We start from the raw sequence: 23,002 nt of genomic DNA on the forward strand, positions 1-23,002 counted from the left end.
ATTTGGAAACGAAAGCAATTAAGAATTATTACATAAGTAAGAAAATACACATCAAATTTTGTTAACTAACATTTATGAAACAGTTTAAGCACATTTGTAAAAGGGATATGGAGTCTTTAATTCGGTTTTTAGTAAAAACAAAACAGACACAATTTTCATTTAAAGGAAGTTATTTTCTTTTTATCGTAACAAGATTTTCAAATCTGATGATAATCTAAAGAAAAAACAATTTTCCCCAAAAAGCTTCATTATTTGATTCAGATCAAAGAAACGCACATTATCTAAATGATGAGAATGTAAAACGTTTCATCATTACCTAATTACAAAGAGTATGTAACATGTAACGTAAATATCGCACATAGATAACAAACAAAAATAAATATATCCTCGCAAAAAAATAAATAAATAAAAAAATAAATAAATAAATAAATAAATAATATTAATAAAATAAAATTAAAAAATTAAATTAAATAAAATTCAAATTATTTGTTTTTTCTGATTTTTTTTTTCTGTGTTCTTGACAAAAGATTGAATAGAAAAGTCAAGCTTTGTTTTATCTCAGAGAAAACGTTTAACTTATGACACCACCAACCCCCCCCCCCCCCCCACCACCACCTCCACCATTTTATCTGTTCATTTTTTCAAATGCTTTACTGCTTGTGAAAGCTTTATCGAAAAATCATTAAAAAACACGCATGGTAAATGTATTTTTATAACACAATATAGATTCTACATATATATTACGATATGACAGTGATTACATTGTATAAATATACAACAAGACGTTTAAATTACATCGACAAGAACGCGCAGGATATTATAAGGTCGCTGAGCCGAAGGCTCAAGTGAGCTTTTCTCATCGAAATTTGTCCGTTGTCTGTCGTCGTCGTTGTTGTTGTCGTCGTATATATACTTTTCACATTTTCATCTTCTCAAGAACCACTAGTTCACCGAACTTGCCACAAAGTATCATGTGCATTTTCTCCATTAGATTTCTCTTCAGCAGGTGGAACAGCAACGCTTTTTCGATGCAAAAACATCCACATGACCTTTTTAAATGAAAGTGACCGCAATCCTCCGCCATCAAACTTCATTGCTTGAGTGTCTAAAATTTTTACTAGTTCCCATCCAAAAGTTCCAAGCTGGTCAAGAACTGGTTCCCAAGGCGGGTTGAAACGCGCTGTGGTGGTACCAATTCCACCCATCACCATTTTAGCGGGGTCGCTATATTCTACCATTGTAGCCTCGTACACAGGCGTGTTATCATTTAGTTTCGATTGTTCTTTTTCGAAAAAGAATATAAAGCAGTTCTGGTTGACTGTTATTTTGGACGTAAAGAATCCATCCCGGAAACCGCTGTTGTTTTGGTCCATGAAGACGTCCACTAGTTTCCAACCTGTCCCAAGGTACTGTGACGTCACGCCCACCTAGTTCATCTCGACGATCCATTTCCCTCCCAATGCCATGGCCATTGTCCAGGTGATTTTCATTGGAATTGTTACACATTGGTATACATATCGGTTTGACGAGGGGTTTCTGGGTATCTCAAAGAAGATATCCACTCCTAGAACTAAAGACACAACTACGTGTGTATGTACAATATATACTATAAATACTTTTTGACAAGTTACGGTACATGGTCCCAAAATTATGTGTATACATGTATCGATGAACAAAAAATTTTGTTTGTTGTTTGTTGGATGTCCTCCAAAATGCTCGGGATGAAAAAATTAAAGAAAGAAAAAAAACTTACTCATGTCTGGACTCTGTCCAAAGAAGCATACGCTCATAGCACCTTGGCCACCAAAGGCCCCAGCAGCGGCACTTGTTGAGCAAAAACATTCTGCTTCACATTTTGAGAGTTAAACCCCGTTATTTCAACACGAGCAAGCCTGGCCCCGTTTGCATCCTTATTCGTTAATGTTAAAAAAATATGATTTGCGTCAGCAGTTATTTTTGCATCACCCAAATCTAAACACTCCGTATGTAAAGACTTTCCAGGGCAAATAAGATTTTACGACTTTGAGGGACCATAACTGGGGTAATTCGTCCTCGGGCAGTTTCCTACAGATTCCTTGATACTTGTGTGTTTGCTTGACGTTAGCTGTAACATAGCCACTGACTGTGAGCGACGCTGGAACTACCGAGAAGGTAAACAAACGGAATCCAAGGTCATGCAATGACCCCTAGGCTGTAAATCTTTTCGTCAAATGTCATTAACGGCATGTCTGCTGTATGCATAAAAGCAAAGTTAGATTGTTCCACATAAGCAATCGCAAAGTTCTTAATCCCGTATTCACACGGGGGGACCGTGATAAGGGGGTTGTGGGGGTATCCCAGCAACCGTCTTGGACTGTGAACTTCCGCTGCAACCCATACCTGAGAATATTCTGAAAAATAACAAATATTTAACCTCTTTTACTTTAAGAGGAAAACATGAAAATTTAAAATCACATACGAGATGTGTATATGTATGAAAGTGAATGTTTGAACGATGAACGATTTTAGTTTTGAAAGATTTTAGTTCTAAAGAGATATGCATGTAGATACGTGCATTTTTAACCAAAATTAAAAGAACTGTATCCTTTTTTTTCGTTTTGTAGTTAATGCATATTAAATAATGTGTCTTTTCTATAAACATTTTTATGATAGATCACCAAGTGGTCATGCAGGGCAAAAACCCATGCCAGTTGACCTACTCTCTCCCTTACATTTCTCCGCAGTTTTTGCATTCAGCTGATATTTAAATGGTGGATATATAAAGTAAAATGTTAAGATTAAGTTTGAGTCTCGTTCCGCTTTGAACCTTTTCGAAGTACAATTAACTTCTTTCAAAGACCATAAATCATCACGACTGACCCTCCATCCGTTGTCAGTCCAACCAACCCACCAACAAGCTCGCAAATACTTTTCAATCAGATACTGAATACAAAAATCAAACTTAATACCTTTTTGCGTACTCCTATATCGACTATAGTCAATTAAATGTCCGTAACTTTACAAGGATAATGACCAATATAGAACAAGGGAGTTCCGCAATATGCAAAGAGATTAAAATGATAACATGATTCTATACGTAATATTCATCCTTGCATTTTGCAATATTTTTAGGTGAAATAGTCCAGTAAATTTTCAGTACTAGTTTTAATGATTTATACCGGGAGCCTTTGTTTGCCAGTTACTCGTGGATTTCATAGATAGGCTAGCTGAACTAGCAGTTGTCTCACTATTCATTTTTTTTTTTTTTGGCTCTATTTCGCACGATCAACAGTAGAATATTTTGCAATATTCCAGCGGAAATTTGAATTTGATATACCTGTTCTGGGGCCGTTGGTCGATCAATTAAAAAAAAACAATACAAAACTGATCGGAAAAAAAATCCACAAAATCAATTATTCCAAAGATGGGACATTTTGCAATAAACTGAATCTCAACCTATGCACCCAAAGGATTTCACAAAAAATAAACACCTATATTTCGATATTTTTAGAGTTTTACCTAAAAACTGTTATTTAAAAAAGGTAAATGGGAAAGCACATGAATATTATAGTGAAACGAATCATAAAGTAATAAAATCCCATATTTGAATAATTTGAGATTATACTTTATATACTTTTTTATCTTTAATTAAAAACTGAAATCCTAAAATCTAAATGATACGGATAGTATCATCCCCCAACCCAACCCACAAACGATTATGTAATATAGATAATTACTTTTCTCAGAAAATACAAATAATTCCACCCCAAAGAGGAATTTACATAACAATAAAGCCTTTTTTGCCTCTTTGCTAAAATTAAAGCTTCTGCATGTGATACTCTGAAATCTGCATTAGGGAATTAAAATAAAGGAGCAACATAATAACCTAAAAGCTGTACATATTAAGAATTCTGCTTTCAACATTATTAATAAGCAGCATTTAGGGGGCTTGAAGAATGTGAGAATGATACTATGGTATTAAAAGTTTTCGATTTTATTAAGAGAAGGAAGGAAAGAGATGCTACAAGGTTACTGTAACAAGGACGTCAATTCTTTGGCGTGGACACAGATTGGAAGTTAATATTTTCTTAAATTTTCTGTATAATATCATGACTAAGTATGTTGCTATATATAGCATTTTACACGGAAATATAATAAGTGTGAACAGAAACTTCTTTACATATAATATATACTATGGTCGATTCGATTTCAAATAGATTAATATTCAATAAATTATTTGATGTTATTGTACTTTCATGTAAATTGGTTTAATCAGATTCGTCTATGGCCGTAGGAGCCGGGGTTTGCCTCCCGAATAATTTTGCCGGTATAAAGTATACTATAGAAAACGTAGCTGCTCTATATGCTTGTGTCCTCTCGATAACGTCTGATGACTTTTTTTTAATTTTGCGTGTCAAGGATTATTTGCTTTGTAGTGCCCCCCCCCCTCCATCTGAAAATGTTTGGTTGTGTCCCCCCCCCCCTTCCCAGCTGAATCTGCGTTCTACGGGCCTGTCGTCGAGAAACATTTGTTAGAAACATTATCACCCTCTGAATGATGAAACCATGTCCTCCAACGTAGCAACAATAAACATTGCTTGGCGACGGGTGATATTTCAAAAGAAGATTGGCGAACAAAGCATGCAAAATGCCTTTAGCTCAAATGTTTAAAAATCAAATTAAACTTACTAAAGTATTTTGTTCTAATTTACTAAAAGGTATGAAATCAAAATAAATCTTGTTTGTGATATGACTCTTGAATGATTGGACTTCAAATATTTATCTGAAAGATGTAAATTGTGTGTCATAAAAGTGTATTTTTAAGAGTGGATCCTTTCTCCTTGTTTTAGTAAAACAAAAATTGCATAATTTTAAACATACTTTGAACCACTAATATAGAAAAATTGTGTTGAAATATAAAGAAATATTTGATGTGTACATACTATTTCATAGACGAATAATTTAAGCACTTGAATTGAATTGAACATATTTTATTGTCAAAGAGTCAAAAGGATTAGACACAAGTTCAAAAACTTAGATAGTCTTCTCCTAATACAACATTTTGTAAAATTGCCTAAATAAAATACATGTATATGTGGTCTACTACATATACATAGTAGTAATAGAAAGAAAATAAAATCTTTAAATGTACAAATATATATTTACAATGGGAAAAAATTAAGCTTTTTTTGAAAAGCGACCACATTCATTTAGAAAAGTTTAAATAATCTTAAAAAGTTCAGCATTTTGTTCAATAGTAAGAGAATCATCACCCCATAGCAATAAATGTACATCTATAACATATAAATTATTAAATGACAGTAGCTTATTCATTAAGGAATTCCTTGCATTTGCATAATTTTTACAAGCAAAAAACAGATGGTATGCATCTTCTAGTAGTCCACATGAACAATTTGGACTAGTTATTAAGTTACAACGATATAAGTCAGAGTTTAAAATACAATGGTGTCTCATTCTTGTATGAATTATGTTCAAAAACCTTTTTCCATATGAAAAATATTTCTGAGGTTTTACAATGTTGTTGTGCAGACAGTTCTTAAAATTTTTAATAGAAGTTGCCTCCCTTGCATGATGACGAAGGGAATTCCACTTTCTAACAGTATCAGGAATAAATGATTTATTATATAGTTCTAATCTGTATTTTGGCAAAGAATAGTTCAAGGAATTCCTAATAGTATATACTGAAATATTGCCTCTTGTATCAGGTACTAAATTTTGTATATAACTAGGTACTAAATTATTGTGCATTTTATACATTGTTATTAGTTTTGCTCTGTTTCTTCTGTATTCCAAAGGTTCCCAACCTGTTTCCAAATATAATGAATTTCTTGAAGCAATAATTGTAAGCCGAGTAACTAATCTTGCCGCAAATAACTGAACTTTTTCAAGATTTTCAATGTCTGCCTTTGTGCAACCAAACCAAACTTCAACAGCATATTCTAGTTGAGGCCAGTCACATTGTAGGATTAAATTATTAAGAAGTTTTAAATCTGCATGCTTATAGTTCCAAATTTTTCGTTTATATGCCGCATTAACATTAGTATTATGATAAATATTGATGTAAGTTGCTCGATGATCACTAAGTGTATTACTAACTTTTAAAGTTCCAGAATCATGTACATGTATACAAAAAGCACTTGTGATATTGTTCCAAATTCTAGAGATTTTTCATTAAGTAATCATTAATGTTAACCGCGAAATATCAAAGAAAAATTGTGTAATAATTGAGATATAGTTTTTCAGTTTTGTCGAACTATAGGCATTTTTCTCCGTTTGTTTGTCCATTTTATTGACTGCGAGAATTTATGTGAGCAAGGCTCAATGTTATGTATAGGAGAATATCTAGTAGAAATATTTTTCTAATATAAATACTTATAAAGGACAAGATAGGCTAAGACCCCTTTTTGGCCCCTGGTTTGGGGTGTCTTTTAGAATGATACAACAGTTTATCAATTAAAATCCTGTTGTCATCTCTGCCACAAAATGAGTATTGTTTCTAAGTTATGGGATACACAGAGGTCAGAGGAAGGCCAGAAAATATGTAAATTTCCAAATTTTCTCACTTTTATGCAAATTTTTGTCGATTTTACAGCACATTTTGGTTCAGAAAACATAGAGCACAAGCTTGCCTATCTACCAAATTGATATATTTCATACACTAGTATCAGATGCTTCTTCTGTATAAAACTCTCAGATAGGCAAGCTTGTGCTCTATGTTTCCCAAAGTGAAATGTATCTCAAATTTGACGAAAATCGGCCAAAATTGAGGAAATTCAGGAAAATGTCTCACTTCTGCACCCTCTTGTGGCCTCCATGTAAGCTTTGAATCAAAATTAGTGCTGGTTTTAAAACAAGCATCATTTTAAGTTCTTAACTACAAACTATCACAATTTTAACTGTATTCTGATTTTTACATCAATTAAGGGGCCAGATTCGGCCGTTACCACACCTTGTTCTTTGAGAACCTTATGTCCACCACAGATGTAGACTCCTTGATAAAGCTGTCTTTGTTTGTTAAAACGATATTGGCATGTTTTCAGTAATAATCTTCTTTTTTATATATACTACTCTTCCTTACTTGACCTGATATTCTGTATATATGTAAATGTGTTCATGTACCTCATGTACCATTGTATGGTTTGAGAGTAATAAACAAACAAAACTCTAAAGTGCGATGGGACTCCGAAACCCGATGGTCACGCTAAAGTTCGATGGTCTGCGCCAAACCCCGATGGTTTCACAAGCCAAACTCCGATGGTGTGGAAAAACAATTCACGGAATTGAAATGATTCACTAGAATAAGCCAAATTTTAATTGTACTACTAGTCCTTATTTCTCGAGTGGGTGCAAGGCTAACTCCGCACTACCGGACTTTGACGTGTCGGGCCATCGCACTTTAGCGCAGTGTGTCTCGTAGGAAACGAACCATCGGGGTTTGGCGCAGACCATCAGACTTTGGCGAGACCATCGAATTTGGAGACTTACATATGTATTTGTTTAAAATATCCAGTATAATATGATAAACATGGCATGTAGTTGAGGGTAACATTGAGAATGTTCACCCTTCGTAAACACTTGTCAATCTCGGTTGACCCTTTGTTGACAATGGGTTTTTTTGGGATTTTCAATGTTACCCTCAACTATATGGTATCACAGTAAGTTAAGTCCTGGTTAAGTTTCAAATATATGTTGCATGTCACTTATTCTGGTGGGTCAGTTGGAGTAGGTGCTGCATTTGCTCCACTAGATGATGAGTGCTCTGCAGCAGACGAGGCAGCAACAATTTTTCGATGAAAAAACATCCACATGATCTTTTTGAAGGTAAGTGCCGGAGTGTCTAAAATTTTGACTAGTTCCCATCCAAAGGTTCCAAGGTGGTCCAATATTGGTCCCCATGCTGGGTTATAACTTCTTCTGGTGGTACCAATTTCTTTCGTCATTTCGCCAGGGAGATTATATTCTATCATTGTCGCCTCGTATACGGGAGTCTTGTCATTCAGTTTGGACTGTTCTTTTTCGAAAAAGAATACGCAGTTCTGACTGATTGTTACTTTCGATGTAAATGCTGTTTTATCCTGGAAACCATTACTGTTTGAATCTCTGAAGATGTCTATTAGTTTCCAACCTCTCTCAAGGTACTGTGACGTAACTTCCGCCCAGTCCAGCTCTACGTTCCACTCCCCTCCCTTTGCCACGGCCACTCTCCATGTAATTTTCATTGGAATTGTGACACACTGGTAAACGTATTGTGTCGAGGATGGGTTTCTTGGTATCTCAAAGAAAATATCCACTCCTAAAACTACAGACAGAAAATAATTTACCTGGTAATAAAAAGGTTTCATGACAATAAAACAGCTAAATGTATGTACAATGTATGCTCTACGTAGATTTCAACAGATGAATATTTTATATTTTTCAAACTTTGATTATATTTTATTTTTTTATTATATTTAAAAAAAATTAATTGGCGCCAAAAAATGTTCTTTTGTGATCATAGAAAAAATACAGTGATTCCGATTTTTACAAAATTTTATAAGCTTCATACACGTATCTTAAAAAACGAGGGAAGTTGATGATCTCCCATGGTTATTTGTGGTTGGATATGATTTTTTTTATCCAACGATTTTTGAGTTTTTTTTTTATCCCTGAGCCTTGGCGAAGTGATAAAAACACAAAACGAGTTGGATAAAAAAAAAAAATCATATCTAACCACAAACCAAGGGGGCCGATTCTTTTTATCACTTGTTTTAATTAAACATAGCTACATGTATTTCATGTTTTACGCTGTATTATATTTGTAAATCCACAATGTTTGACTCGATCAAATCCACTCAAAAACCATTGTGACTTCACAACCGTGGATATGAAAACGTATATATCTTATGAGCTATATCCACAGTAGCTGCAGAACTTAAGCGTTATTATTATGCCCCCGTATCGAAGATTCGGGGGTATATAGTTTTTGCCCTGTCCGTCCGTCTGTCTTTTTGTTCTCAAAAATTTTAACCTTGTTCATAACTTTTGATCGGTTGGAGCTATGGCTTTCATATTGTAATATATTGTAATATATCACTGTATTTTATACGTAATATTATGCGGTCGTCCAGTTCTCATACTTGTTAAATCTATATTCATCATGTGCCTGCCAGAAAAGTTGTTCGTTTACGATTTTATTGAAAATAATATGTCAACCTATCTTGATACGATTGTAGTAATAGCTATTATCATCATATTTTACCTGTTGTTGCTTCATGTAAAGTCGTAGAATTTATAATATCAGGGATAAGAGGGTGGATTTTACATTTCATGTTTTGGTAGCCATCATACTTTACTCGGATCATCACTTCCGGTTTAGTGACACATTTACTATAGTAATCTATTATTCAAGTTATGAGTATTGGATCAGATTCTACATTTTAATTTGAGTTGTTGTGTATTTTGAGGCTATAAGTAGTTCTTTATTGTCAGCATTAACTTTATTATCAGTCGGCTTAATCGGAACTACATTTGTTTACGCTATCGTTGGTAGTTACGATATTCATACGCTACTTTGTTAAGTACCTATTGTACAGCCTAGGAATGTTTTATAAACATTGAAGGTATTAATTTATTCGTCTAGTCAAGTTTATTTTATGTATTCTATTTCTAGTTGTTAAATTTATATTGTTATATTTGTTACGATATTGTACGGCAGCTTGTGTGGCAAAAGTAGTTCTGTGTGGGAACTTGTGTGGGAACTCAGCTTCCCGTACAAGCTGTTGATTGGTTGATAGTTGGTACGGCATATTTTCATTGGATAATTTGAGTCATGTGACAGGGGATGGGAGGTTATATAAGCAAGCGCGTACTACGTTACGACAGATTTCAGCTAGTTGTACGGCCGCAAGATTTAAAAAGATAAAGAAGAAAAAGACGGTGAGATACTTATAATGTAAATTACACGTAATTAGCCTAGTTAGAAATCTCCTACCACACTGGACGACCTAAACTTGTGTTTCTGAAGAATCAGCCATGTTTTCTTATGTTGTTATTTGTGTATTGCCTATATTGTTATGATAATGAGATGCTGTACGTACAATAAATGATAAGTATGACTGATCATCATCATTAGTATTATTCCACCAAGTATCTACAGAGAGAGGAGCCTGGTCTATTTTACATGAGAGCAAATTAAATTGGTGCATCCTGGTAAATAGATGATTTATTTAGATGATGAAGCAATGACCTGTATACATGCTGAGGATTCAGAAATACTAGCCACCCCTTGGGTAGCTTACAATATTTCACACGTGTATTCCTTGTGACAAGGCCTTTCTTTGGGTACCATCATATTTGACCTTTTGACCTTGGAGTTTGACCCAGTTTTGCAATATTTTACCAAACTTTAACCTTGGCCATAACTTTTGCACAATTGGTGCTAGGGCTTTCATACTTCACATGTGTAATCCTTGTGACAAGACCTTCCTTTGGATACCAACAACTTTGACATTTTGACCTTGACCTAGAAGTTTGACCTACTTTTGAAAACTTTAACCTTGGCCATAACTTTTGAACGGTTGATGCTAGGGCTTTCATACTTCACATGTGTAATCCTTGTGACAAGACCTTTCTTTGGATACCAACAACTTTGACCCTTTGACCTTGGAGTTTGACCTACTTTTGGAAAACTTTAAGCTTGGTGATAACTTCTGAACGATTGGTGCTTCGGCTTTCATATATCACTTGTGTGTTTCTTAGGAGAAGGCCTTTCATTGGGCTCCATTAATTTTGACCATTTGACTTTGACCTTGATGTTTGACATACTTTTGAAAAAACTTTAACCTTTTCCATATCTATTCAATGGTTGCTGCTATTGCTTTCATAGTCGACCCTTTGACCTTGACCTACTTTTGGAAAACTTTAACCTTGGCCATAACTTTTGAACGGTTGGTGCTAGGGCTTTCATATTTCACATAGGTAATCCTTGTGACAAGATCTTTCTTTGGATACCAACAACTTTGACCCTTTGACCTTGACCTTGGAGTTTGACCTACTTTTGGAAAACTTTAAGCTTGGTGTTAACTTTTGAACGATTGGTGCTTTGGCTTTCATATTTCACCTGTGTATTTCTTAGGAGAAGGCCTTTCATTTGGTTCCATTAATTTTGACCATTTGACTTTGACCTTGTTGTTTGACCTACTTTTGAAAAAACTTTAACCTTTTCCATATCTATTCAGTAGTTGCTGCTATTGCTTTCATATTTCACAGATTTATTCCTCGAGACAAGACCTTACTTTTGGTACCAACATATTTGATTTGCATTTGAGAAAGTTCAACCTTTGCTATAAGTTGCCCTACGGGGGCATCAGTGTTTCACAAACACATCTTGTGGTTTTATGTTATTGTCGAAGACTAAAATATAAGACCATAACGCTACAGTTCTGCAGCTATAACCACTGTATAAAGGAGTAAACATGTGATAAATAAGTTTATTAAATGCATTTTGGCCAACAACTCTAGCTACAATGCGTATATAGAATCAACAATGCGTGAGTATGAGCCAAATATTGTTTTCAGAATATATATTTTGAAATGAATAGAACTGTAAATAGGTTTTACGCGATCTTCAAACAAGTCTCACGTATTTGTAATCGGGTTGCACCTGTTGTCACTGAAAAATCTTTCAATGATGAATATTCATGAAATCTTTGTATACCAACATGTTTGTGTAATGCCTTAAAGTCATAAGTATTTACATTTTTAATAAGGTCCACTTTAATATAATTGTATAAATCATAATTTTAACTTTTAATCACATAAACATGCGAATCTACAGACCATATCTCTCAGATCTTTAGATGTGTTTAAAACATTCATTTTATAAGATGAATGTGGGACAATGAAATCAAAGAGATAAAACTTACTCATATCTGGAGTTTGCCCAAAGAAGCTAGAGTTCATTGCACCATGACCACCAAATGCCCCCACAGCTGAACTCGTTTCCCCGGTCTGTTTCACATTCTGAGAATTATAACCTGTTACTTCTACACAAACAAGTCTGCCACCTTTGGATGCCTCGTCAGTTATTGTTTGAAATATGTGGGTGGAATCAGCAGTAACTTTTGTATCACCCAATCTAAACACCCCGTAAGTAAATATTTTTGAGGGCAAATAGGATTTTACGACTTTGAGGGACCACTGCTGAGGTAATTCATCCTCGGGCAGGTGCCTACAAATTCCTTGATACTTGTGTGTTTGCTTGATGTTTGCTGTAAGGATTCCACTGACCGTGACCGACGCCGGAATTACTGTGAAGGTCAACAGACGGAATCCAAGGTCATACAATGACCCCAAAGTGAGGCTATAAACATTTTCGTCCAAGGTCATTAACGGCATGTCTCTACAGCTGGTAGGCATAAATATATGATTTAACTGTTCCACGTACTCTACCATGAAGTTCTCAATCCGATATTCACACGGGGGGCCCAAATAAGGGGGCTGTGGAGGTATGCAAGCAAACATCTTGGAGTTGGATTCTGTACTTTCGCTGCAACCCATTTTAGAGACTTTTCTGAAGAAAAAGAAAAGAACTTAAGAAACATATATAAATACTTAATGATAAAAATTAAATTTACCAGTAGTTTTAGGTTATTATTACTAAAAGTAATTCTTTGTATAAATCTAACCTTAGCAGGACAATAATTTATTGGGCACTGCAACTTGATGAACCTTTCATTCAGCACTCTTACAATTTTCAAGACTTCTCAGAAAAGCATGCAAATACTTTCAAAATAAATACTGAATGCAATGATCAGTCTTACCTTGCAACTGTAGTTTTGGTATTTGAATTGGCAGGCTAAAAAGTCTTTACCCCCACACGTCTGCAGCTCTACTTAAGTCATTAACCAAGACCAATTGAGATCGTTTTGTAACACGCAATGAGATCAGACTGATAACATATATATATGCCAAAATTCATCCCCGCATTTGTAAGAGTATATGTAGATAAAAATACGAGTAGTTCAGTTTAAAGGTATATTTAAGTTTTTATGACTTATACCAGCGGCTTTTGTTTGACAGAACTTTACTCGTGGATTTTATGAATACAAAATCTAACAGGCGTTAAATTTGTGACTCGAGTGCACTGCAGTTTATTTTCGCTCTATTTCACATAATTAAATGTAGGATATTTTGCAAAGGTAGTTGATAATAACACATTTAACCAATAATTTTTAAAAAAATTCTGTTTAAAAGACGGAAAAGAATTAAGAGATGGTATGCAATGCATGACCGAAGTAACCGGTAAGGGGGAGGGGCACGAGGGGTCGTGCCCCAATAATTTTTATACTTTAAAACATACATGTAGCTACTTTATGTTTATGACCCCTCAATAACAACGTCTGATAACCTTTTTTCTTTGCTTGTCAAGGAATTTTTGGTTGCCCCCCCCCCCCCCCCCGCCCAAACTGAAAATGTTTGTTTGAGCTCATCCAAACTGAAATCGTTTCTTGCGGACTTGGTATGAAGTACCAATTTAAATGCAAGGGCAATTTCGTTTTGGTCCTAACCCCTAATCAGGTTGATCAGAGTTTTGGTGATACATGTATGTTCACTTCCTTATCATTAATCTGTAACAACCAATGTACAAATAGACTCTTAATTGATAGCGGAAAACATTATTATTAAGTGATTTGAGGTACATGTACGTAACTGATGGGAGACAGTTTCTTTGAAACTTAGTCTAGTACATGTATAAGTATTCAAATCAGACAAAGTGCAGGAAAAGCAGATTGTTCTCTTTTTTATTTATTTTTATATAATTGCAAACTTCCGTATTGAATTGAAAACGGATTCCACAATAGGTTTCTTTATAACCTCTAAACTTGTACCATTTTTATTTATAAATCAGAAATAACCTGTGGGAGAAGTACCATTTAGGAAAAGATGGCAGCCTGAGGAGGGGCAATAATGTAGATCACTTTACTTTCGCGAGATAGCTAAAAGCGAGACAAAATTTTCACGAAGGTTATTGTACGTAATCATTTACAATATAAATAAATACGCAAATACGAAATCTTCGCGAGCAGTGTGTCTCGTTATTACGTAATTAACAGGATCATTTATTTTCCAATTTTTTTTTTTATCAACTACAGTTTTTGGTCTTAGTCATAAATTCTTTTTTAAAATAGGCCCTGCCCCTGATATTTTAGCAGTTGACCTTGTTGCGTTATGAAAACACGATTAAAAACAAAAAAAAATGATATATTATGATGAAATATAAATAAAACAATGCTGATTTTAATTTTTTCAACATAATGGTCCGTGATTGAATTACAAATTAAACGTCATAAGTTTGAGTATTCAGCATGATTTTTCTTACATAGGTAGGTCAGAGAGTAAACGCAGTACCTGTCAACAAATAAGTTATCTCTCATTATATTTTTTTCAATTTATTTTGATAAATATTTCAGGTGCCTACATGTATGCCCTGCTCCATAAACTAAACATTGTAGAACAGTGTATAATATATACATGTATATGTATCCTTTAAAACCACAACCATACACACGTTTGCAATGGATTGTGGGTAGCATGTGGTATAATCAGGGATTTCCTCTTATGAAAATTTTTCAACCGTATTGTAACTATATAATCCAACAAAGAATATAAGTATTATGAAATTAATAAATATATAATCTAGTATCAACAATTTATGCTTTAATATTGGATACATAAACCCTGGAAATGGATACAAAATAATTATTTTGTGCCAGTAGATGTATTTTTTCATTATTATAGTCATAACCCAGTAAAATAAAATCATCTTTATGATTGTTTAATACAGAAGTATAACAAAGTTAAATATTTCCTACTGTTCAGAATACCTCTGTGTGTGTTCATTTACATTTTTTTAATTCACAAACCTTCAATTTGAAAGTGTTAAATATTCCAAATTAATACAATAAATATCTATTTGTATTAAAGATAAAATTACAAATAAAGATTGCACAACATTGCAAAAATGTGTGTTCAAATAAAGATTGCAAAACATTACAAAAATTCATGTTCAAATAAAGATTGCAAAACATTACAAAAATTCATGTTCAAATAAAGACTGCAAAACACTGCAAAAATTCATGTTTGAAACATCAAGATACAAAGGATTTCTCAATGGGACTTTTGCACAAGAAATAAAATTTCAGATAAGGATTTCTTTTTTGAGCAAAATAAATTAAAAAAAAAGTATATATAATTTTTAAAAAATATCAATATTAAAGGCATCCTTAAGGAGGTTTACTTTCACAATTTCTTTGTAGAAAATGAAGAACTCAGAGTTTTAAGGGAGACAACTCTTTGATGAGGGGAAAACTTAGGACAGTTTCTGAATTTTCTGTGAAGACAAACCATCAAAGAAACCCCAGCGGTGATCCCTAACATCATGTAACCCAATACTAATGAGGGACTGTCAGTCTGAAATGAAGAAAAGAGCAGTGATACTAACTTAACCTTCGCCCTAACATTTGAACAGTTGGTGATAGGGCTTTCGTATTTCACATTGTATTCCTTGTTACAAGACTTTCCCTTGGATAACAACAATCTTTTTACCTTTGACCTTGCAGTTTGACCTACTTTTGAAAAACTTTAACTTTGGCCATAACCTTAAAGGTTGGTACTAGGGCTTTCATATTTCACAGGTGTATTCCTTGTGACAAGACCTTTCTTTGGGAACCAGCATTTTTGATCTCTTGACCTTGGACTTTGATTTGCATTTGAAAAACTTCCCCACAAGCTGCCATACGCGGGCATCAGTGTTTCACAAACACATCTTGTTTTTTGACTACAACAATGAGAAGCATCTTTAATTACATATAGCATGGGTGATTTGCATATATTATGTCTCATAAATGAATGCAAGGCTATATATTATCTTGAGAAATAAAATCACTAATATTTTGATTTCATGGGCACAAGATATCATGATATACCCAAAGAGTGTGCTCCATCACAAAATATGACATCCTATTCAAGAGTAGGAACTTTGCTAAACAGCTAAGCATTACAAACTTACATTGGGATTAGCCATTTCCCTGCAAAGCATTACAAATTTACATTTGGATTAGCCATTTCCCTGTGAAGCATTACAAACTTACATTTGGATTAGCCATTTCCCTGCAAAGCATTACAAATTTACATTTGGATTAGCCATTTCCCTGTGAAGCATTACAAACTTACATTTGGACTGGCCATATCCCTGCAAAGCATTTCAAACTTACATTGGGATTAGCCATTCCTCTGTGAAGCATTACAAACTTACATTTGGATTAGCCATTTCTCTTTGAAGCATTACAAACTTATATTTGGATTAGCCATTCCTCTGTGAAGCATTACAAACTTACATTTGGATTAGCCATTTCTCTGTGATTTCTAGATTTCCATTCAGACAGGTGGGCTATAATGTTGATGTATAGTGGATGAAGGGAGCTGACCACTTCCTGTAGAAAAGTTTATGATTTCAATACCACATACGTCTTATATAAATACAAATGTTAGGTTATTTATTTGTACTGTTCTACGGTTTTACAAACATTTCTGGCAAGTTATGGTAAAATAACATTGATATAGGTAAATAATTTAATTCTGCTTGTAAGTACTATTTGACTGGATAGAAAAATAGTTTATATCAAATAATTAAGCTGTCTTGTGTAATATGCACCATGACATGCATCAAAGACACATACCAATCTGCTTGATGTTATCATTTAAAGTTTGAAGAATTACACAACATTTTTTTCATGAAATTGCCTTATTCCTTTTTTTTTTTTGGCATTTGATGACAGAAAATTAAATTAATAAAGAATGAATTTAATAGCTATCCAAGTTGCACTTCTATAACCAGGGTTGCTAACAAATACAATAATGCAAAAAAATTACCTAATTATATACATTTAAATGGTAATAATAATATGCATTTACTGACCTGCAGGTTTTGACTTTCTGGATTAAACAAATCAAAACAACTTGGTCCTCCATGTTGTCTACCCCACAACTCAACCGTAAAGGAGAAGGGGATCTACAAAAAAGGAATTAAATGCAAATAAGCAGTAGTACAAAAGATATCATAATACCAAAGACCATCACAGTTTATGGAGGACTATTTTCGGTGAGATAGGTACTTGGTATTTGGTACTTATAAGTGCGACAAAATTTTCACAATTTCTAGCTTTTGCTCAGTGAAATCTACACTTACACATATGTGTGAGAACCAAATTTTCTCAAACAGAAAATAAAGTTGTCCCAAAAAAATGTGATTTACAAAACTTTAGCATAAAAATCTAATGCTAGTCAGTGTAAGTCTAGTGTTGGTCAGATTCCTATTATTTTACTTTTTGGACTCCTGCCATGTAGTCAAATATGGTGCCGTCTGCAGTGTAATTGATCAGCTGGGGTGCGGTTCCATATTGGTACCGGTACATGGTGCAGCGTGATAAACGAGAGGCCATACGGAGCATCTCATTAATATTGTCTGGTTCTCTCTGGATCTCCCTAGATCTTGTATCTGTGAAATTTAATTCCCAATAGATAATGGATTAACTTATACTCTAATCATTGATAAAAATATCACCATTATACTAAAATACAGTTGAACTTTGGTATTTCAAACACTGATATCTCGAATACCATGGATATGTTGAAGTGATTTGGAAGTCCCAACCCCTTAATCTTTAAGTACCGTTATTTTACCCTTGATATCTCGAATCTTCAGATACATGTATCCCAAATTTTTTTTACGGTCCCACGGAGTTCGAGATAATGAGGTTTGACTGTAATTAAAGTAAGGTGATATTTTTATCAACAAAGAGAAAGGTTTAAAATGTCAAGTGCCTGTGCTATAGACTAGAATAATCTTATAACCATGCAGGACATTAATTTATTTATCTTGAAATAAGTTTCAGTGAATTAAGTTTAAGCATTTCCTAACTATGGTAAAATCAAATTCAGACCTGAATATGGAATGTATATGTGATTGATCCCTGAATGGAAAGAGAAGAAAGCATCAAATGCTATCTCTGATATTATCTCCCGGAAAACTTTACTCTCAGGTTCTGTAACAAATGGGAAAGACATATACGATTTAAAAGTCACACATAAATAAAATACAAAGCCAGCATCACTAAACTTAAACAATTATGCACAATAAAACTTGGTCTAATTCCGACACCACTGGTTCAAAATTGGCCAGATTAGACAGCATTCTGGATTAGACAACATTTTAAAGAATTAAATTTATCAAAAGGGACTTAAATGTTACATCATATATGAAGATTTTGAAACACAGAACATCAGGATGAGACAATTTTCACTGTAATAGGATATATCTCCCATTGAGGCACCTGAGAATGGTTTCTTTCCTCTGAATTCCTCGTCATTTGGGTCATCAGAACTTCCCATCCCTCCAAACTCCCACCCAAAGTTTCTGTCTAGATCCACCCCTGTACTGGTTCCTCTCCAGCAGTAATTCTTCATTTGTTCAACATAATGCCGTCCATCTGGGTTAGCCATTAGTATAATGTATATATCTGCTTGTGACAGAATTTGCTGTGTAAACTTTCTAGAAAATACATCTGAGGAAGACAGTAAACCACCTGTTATGTTTTTAATAAAACGTATTGCACTCTCAACTGGGAGGAATTCCCTTGCATGTTCTCCATAGGAGAAAAGTAATCTCGGTTTATTTTTCAGGCTATCCGAGTCTTTAAATCTTTCAAGTTCTTTTGATTCGCTAAAATTTGATATGTGTAAAAGATGCTGGGGTCTGTTTTTTCTAGACTTGTACTGTGTGTACACCTTCACATAATTTGGAAATTTGGACAGAAGTTTGACTTCTTCCTCGATAAGATTTAAATTATGGTAGAACCTGTAATTTGGCACATAGATTTCTTTTTGTGGTTTCACATTCACACACTGTATATTACTAAACAGGTACACAGGAAAGATTAAAACAAAGAGTTGAACCCACATAGTCCTTCTAAACAATCCAGCCATGACTCTATCCTGGGTCGTGAATAAACTGTTGACATTCCATACCATTTCTTAACAATCATTGCGTTTTGACGTAAAATTGTTAGAACCAAATTTGTTAGGAAGGAATCAACATCACATTGCTACAAAGATAATCTGTGGTGAGACTACGTGGAATAGCGAGCTCTGTCACAGTCGGTTAACAAGAAAGATCCGCCTAGTACATCATTATCCTGGGCTGAATAATCTCACGTGTACATCACACTTAAAGGTAAGACACGCACCTGTAAAGAAAAAAAATATATATATGTTACTATGTATAACGTTAGTTATCAAGGTTCTCATTTAAAACAAATTTAAAGCATTTATGATGCATTGAAGTCCCAATATTTACATTTTCATGGTCCGTTCCTGGTTCTAATTCTATAATGTCTAAACTAATTTAGGAACCAATGCGGCGAATTCCGGTTACAAGAAAATAATGAAAGAAAATGGACTTGCCCAAGTCCTAATCAAACTCGCAGATCTGTACTATAAATATTTATAATTTCTTATTGATTTGTATAAAGAGTGAACATATCAATATTGACAATAAGGTATACATGTACATATTTAAAATAAAAACCAAGACCCACATGCGCGGATCTAGATGGGGGGGGGGGGTCCTTAGTTGTTTTTTTTTTTGTTTGTTTTGTTTTGCTTTGTTTTTTTTTTTTTTTGCTTGTCAAGAAATTCTGGGGTTGGACATTTTTTTTTAACTGGGGTGGAACCCCTCCCCCCCCCCCCCGGAAAAAATCCTAGATCCGCGCCTGACCCAAGTATCTGTGATCAGACTGTGGGACATTGTATTTACAATAAAAGTTGTATTTACATTATCCCATTACATGTATCTACAATATTTTCTTTTTATCTGCTTATTATTACATCTGTACAACATCAGGCTTTTTTCAAACTGTTAAACATGTTAAAGATTTTTTAAGTTTGACGTAAAAGTAATGGAAATATATTTCTTTCTTTAAAAATTAAATCTACAAATATATAGATGCCTCCTGGAATTTTGGGAATGACATTATAATTGTCCAACTTGGATAAATATTTTGCTCATTTATATTTACATTTTTTTCATGAGTGCATCCTATTTTGAATATAATATGTTATCCCTCATTGAGTTTCACATCTGTAGACAATATTTATTTCAAGACTAAATATCATATATACTTATTTCCAGGCCCATAGAACCACAGAAGTGCCCCCCTTTTCTTAATATAGTATTTTGCTATAGTAAATTTTTTCTTTAGATGGTGGTTGCCCCCCCCCCCCCTTTGTTGCTGTAAGATCTAACAGAGGGAAATTCAAGAATTTGGACGGTTAATAAGGTTTGTTTGTTTTGTTGTTTGTTTTGATTTGTTTTGTTTTGTTTGTTTGTTTGTTTGTTTGTTTTTTTTTTTTTTTGCTTGTCATATTTTTTTGAGAACTTGCCCCCCCTTTTTAAAACTTATTTCCGGCTACAACTACTAGAAGTCAGGGAGAGCTTTTGCTATATTGTCTTTATTGGCATCCCATCCTAGCGTTTTTGGAGCAGATTTCTATCTATTAGTCACTTTATATGATCTATATAGATCAGAGTTGAATGGATGATGCATCTAAAATGTTTCATTGTACATTTATTATTTACGTTTCAGATATGCTGCATTTTCAGCCAATATGTTCTAGAAGAATGACCAAGTTAATGTTTTTGGAGCAGGTTAATGTTTTTGGAGGAGGTTAAGTTTTCGAAGCAGCTGGATCTCATTCCAAAATAGCTACAATTTAAGTCATATGGAGACTAACCTTGCATGAATGATGCATCTAGAGATGCACAGTACTAGACTTTCTTTGGATGCTGAATCTGATGTACATTTGTGGATGAGTGAACAGGTTAATATTTTGAAGAAGGTCCATTCCCAAGGTCCAAACATATAGATGATGCATGTAGGGATGCACTCTATACCATACTTGTTTCGGATGCTGGATTCAATATATTCAATGTACATTTTCCAGATGAATGACAAGATAAAGTTTTTGGAGCAGATTCATTCCCAAGTAAATATAAGCCCTATGGTGACCAAAAATGTCCATTCGTAAGCAAGTCCTATGGTGACTAAACTTGTAAATGGTAGATGATGCATTTGCGGATACGCACTACTAGACTTACTTTGCTGGATGTAACCAATATTTTCTGGATTAGTAAATAGGTTTAAGTTTTTGGAGCTGGTTCATTCCAAAGCACTAAGGTGATAAAACTTGCATGGATAATATATTGATGGATACACACTACAAGACTTGCTTTGCATGCTGGATAAAACCTGCATTTTCTGGATGATTGAATATCGGAAGGTTAAAGTCCTAAGTTGTTAGAACTTGTAACCAATCCCTTTGTGTTAATTATACGATAAAATATATTCAAAACAAATTTTTGGAGCAGGTCCATTCCCAAGTAACTATATATAACCCTATGATGACTAAGCTTGCTTAAATGATGTATCTAGGGATATGTACACTATACAAGACTTGCTTCAGATGCTGGATCTGATGTACATTTTTCTGAAGAGTGACCAAGTTAAAGTTCTTGGAGCTTGTTCTTTCCCAAATACATGTAACTATAAGCCAATTTAGTGATTAAAATTGCATAAGTGTTGCATCCAGGGATGCACACTACTATAGACCTGCTTCAGATATTGGATCTAACCGACCTTTTCTGGGTGATTTAACAGTAAAATTTTTGGAGCAGGTTCACTGCCAAGTATCTGGGAAGTTTTACCCATGCACACCAAACTTGAATATAGATTTGCATCTAGGGATACACACACTACCAGAATATTTGCTTGAGACTGCCTTATACTCATAGATAACATTCGTAGAGGTGAGCTTTGTAGTATTTATTATAAAAATTATTAGTACAGGGTGTCCCATAAGATATGATACCATTTCAAGATTCTGTAAAACCTAATGTAATGAATATTGAATTACAACAAATGCATTATAAACATTGTATATACTGTCCCATTTTATTCACATAATTTGACAGTCATTAAAAGGTAAACAACAAAATGGGTTCACTTTGAAAAATGCTATGGTTTTTAAATGATGTTCTATCTGTGTAATGTCTAGCCATTGCACAAAATTCCTTAACTTGAAACAACGGTACCTGTCTCGGTAGTAACTTCTGGATTTTCATCAAAGGTAACCTTTCAGATATGTTAAGGTTTCTGGTTTGGGTTTAGCAGCAGTAACCTAAGACTAGGATTGATGATTACGGTTTCAAAATGAGGCTAACTAGCTTTTTTCATAATCAAATTTGATTGAAATTGCAGTTTTTTGCAAAAGTTTCACATAAATTTGTAGCGTTGCAATTTCATAAGTGTGTGAATTTTTTTGGAATATTTTGTTGCTAAAACTTGTACTTATTCAAATATTTTTAGAGACATATATCAAAGAAATTGGCCAAGGGATGTTTGTGGCAGGTATTTCAAATGGTATCATCTATTTTGGGACACCCTGTATGTATTAGTATTAACCAAAGATGCATGTTTTATACCTCTGCAACAAAGTTTGGCGTGGATGGGGTGGTGGTGGTAAATTTGAATCACCTTTTTATACAGACATAAATATAAACAAAATGTCATTCTTTGTTTGTCCGCTTAAGCGGGTTTTGTATTTTTTTGCAACAGCTGCAACATTAATTCCAATACTAACAATGAAAGAAAACATTTTATTGTTTTTTGATAAATGACCGAATAGGTATTTACCAAGGTATGGACATTTTATTCTTAAGTCAAAAGGTCAACCTTAAGGCACATATCGTGATTGTAGACCAAAAGATACGAACTCGAAAAGAACAGAAGATGCTTTAAAAAAAAATACAAGTCGATTTTATATGTAAAGAAAATGGACGAACCTCTCCCCTTTTCTCATTCTGATATCCTCACAATAGGTCCTTGACGACATGACATTGACAGCATAA

At 34.0% G+C, this 23,002-nt stretch overlaps 2 protein-coding genes and 1 pseudogene across 4 annotated transcripts in view; all 3 read right to left on the reverse strand.

Annotated features, from left to right (window-relative positions):
* Positions 1 to 22,230, reverse strand: part of LOC133174190 (carboxypeptidase T-like) — a 71,489-nt gene extending 49,259 nt beyond the window's left edge. Inside the window, exons 1-7 of one of the 3 annotated variants that reach the window (XM_061309261.1) lie at positions 22,187 to 22,230; positions 18,372 to 19,283; positions 17,982 to 18,083; positions 17,364 to 17,536; positions 16,958 to 17,050; positions 16,377 to 16,472; positions 15,133 to 15,450 (exon numbers count right to left, since the gene is read on the reverse strand). In XM_061309261.1, coding sequence (XP_061165245.1) covers positions 15,280 to 15,450; positions 16,377 to 16,472; positions 16,958 to 17,050; positions 17,364 to 17,536; positions 17,982 to 18,083; positions 18,372 to 19,068 — 1,332 coding nt within the window. In that variant the 5' untranslated portion in view covers positions 19,069 to 19,283; positions 22,187 to 22,230 and the 3' untranslated portion in view covers positions 15,133 to 15,279. Of the gene's footprint in view, positions 1 to 15,132; positions 15,451 to 16,376; positions 16,473 to 16,957; positions 17,051 to 17,363; positions 17,537 to 17,981; positions 18,084 to 18,371; positions 19,284 to 20,829; positions 20,889 to 22,186 lie in introns of those variants that run through there. The other 2 variants (XM_061309269.1, XM_061309276.1) reach the window with 2 other exon arrangements.
* Positions 816 to 2,377, reverse strand: LOC133203140 (uncharacterized; annotated as a pseudogene).
* Positions 6,254 to 12,546, reverse strand: LOC133201372 (uncharacterized). The gene is made up of 2 exons (XM_061337193.1): positions 11,904 to 12,546; positions 6,254 to 8,299 (listed from the first exon to the last, which is right to left on the reverse strand). The coding sequence occupies exons 1-2, from the start codon at positions 12,535 to 12,537 to the stop codon at positions 7,701 to 7,703; spliced, it is 1,233 nt and encodes a 410-aa protein (XP_061193177.1). The 5' UTR covers positions 12,538 to 12,546; the 3' UTR covers positions 6,254 to 7,700.
* Positions 22,231 to 23,002: the final 772 nt, after the last annotated feature.

Source organism: Saccostrea echinata, unplaced genomic scaffold (genome assembly GCF_033153115.1).
Source record: "Saccostrea echinata isolate AGI-Se365-2 ecotype Australia unplaced genomic scaffold, CSIRO_AGI_Sech_v1 ptg000002l, whole genome shotgun sequence".
Classification (NCBI taxonomy): Eukaryota; Metazoa; Mollusca; class Bivalvia; order Ostreida; family Ostreidae; genus Saccostrea; species Saccostrea echinata.

Bases quoted from the DNA above. Each gene is read 5' to 3' on its own strand.
- LOC133201372 (XM_061337193.1), bottom strand. From the start codon at position 12,537: ATGGGTTGCAGCGAAAGTACAGAATCCAACTCCAAGATGTTTGCTTGC. The intron at 8,300-11,903 runs GTAAGTTTTATC...TTCTGTCTGTAG, and splicing joins TGGGCAAACTCCAGATATGA to TTTTAGGAGTGGATATTTTC.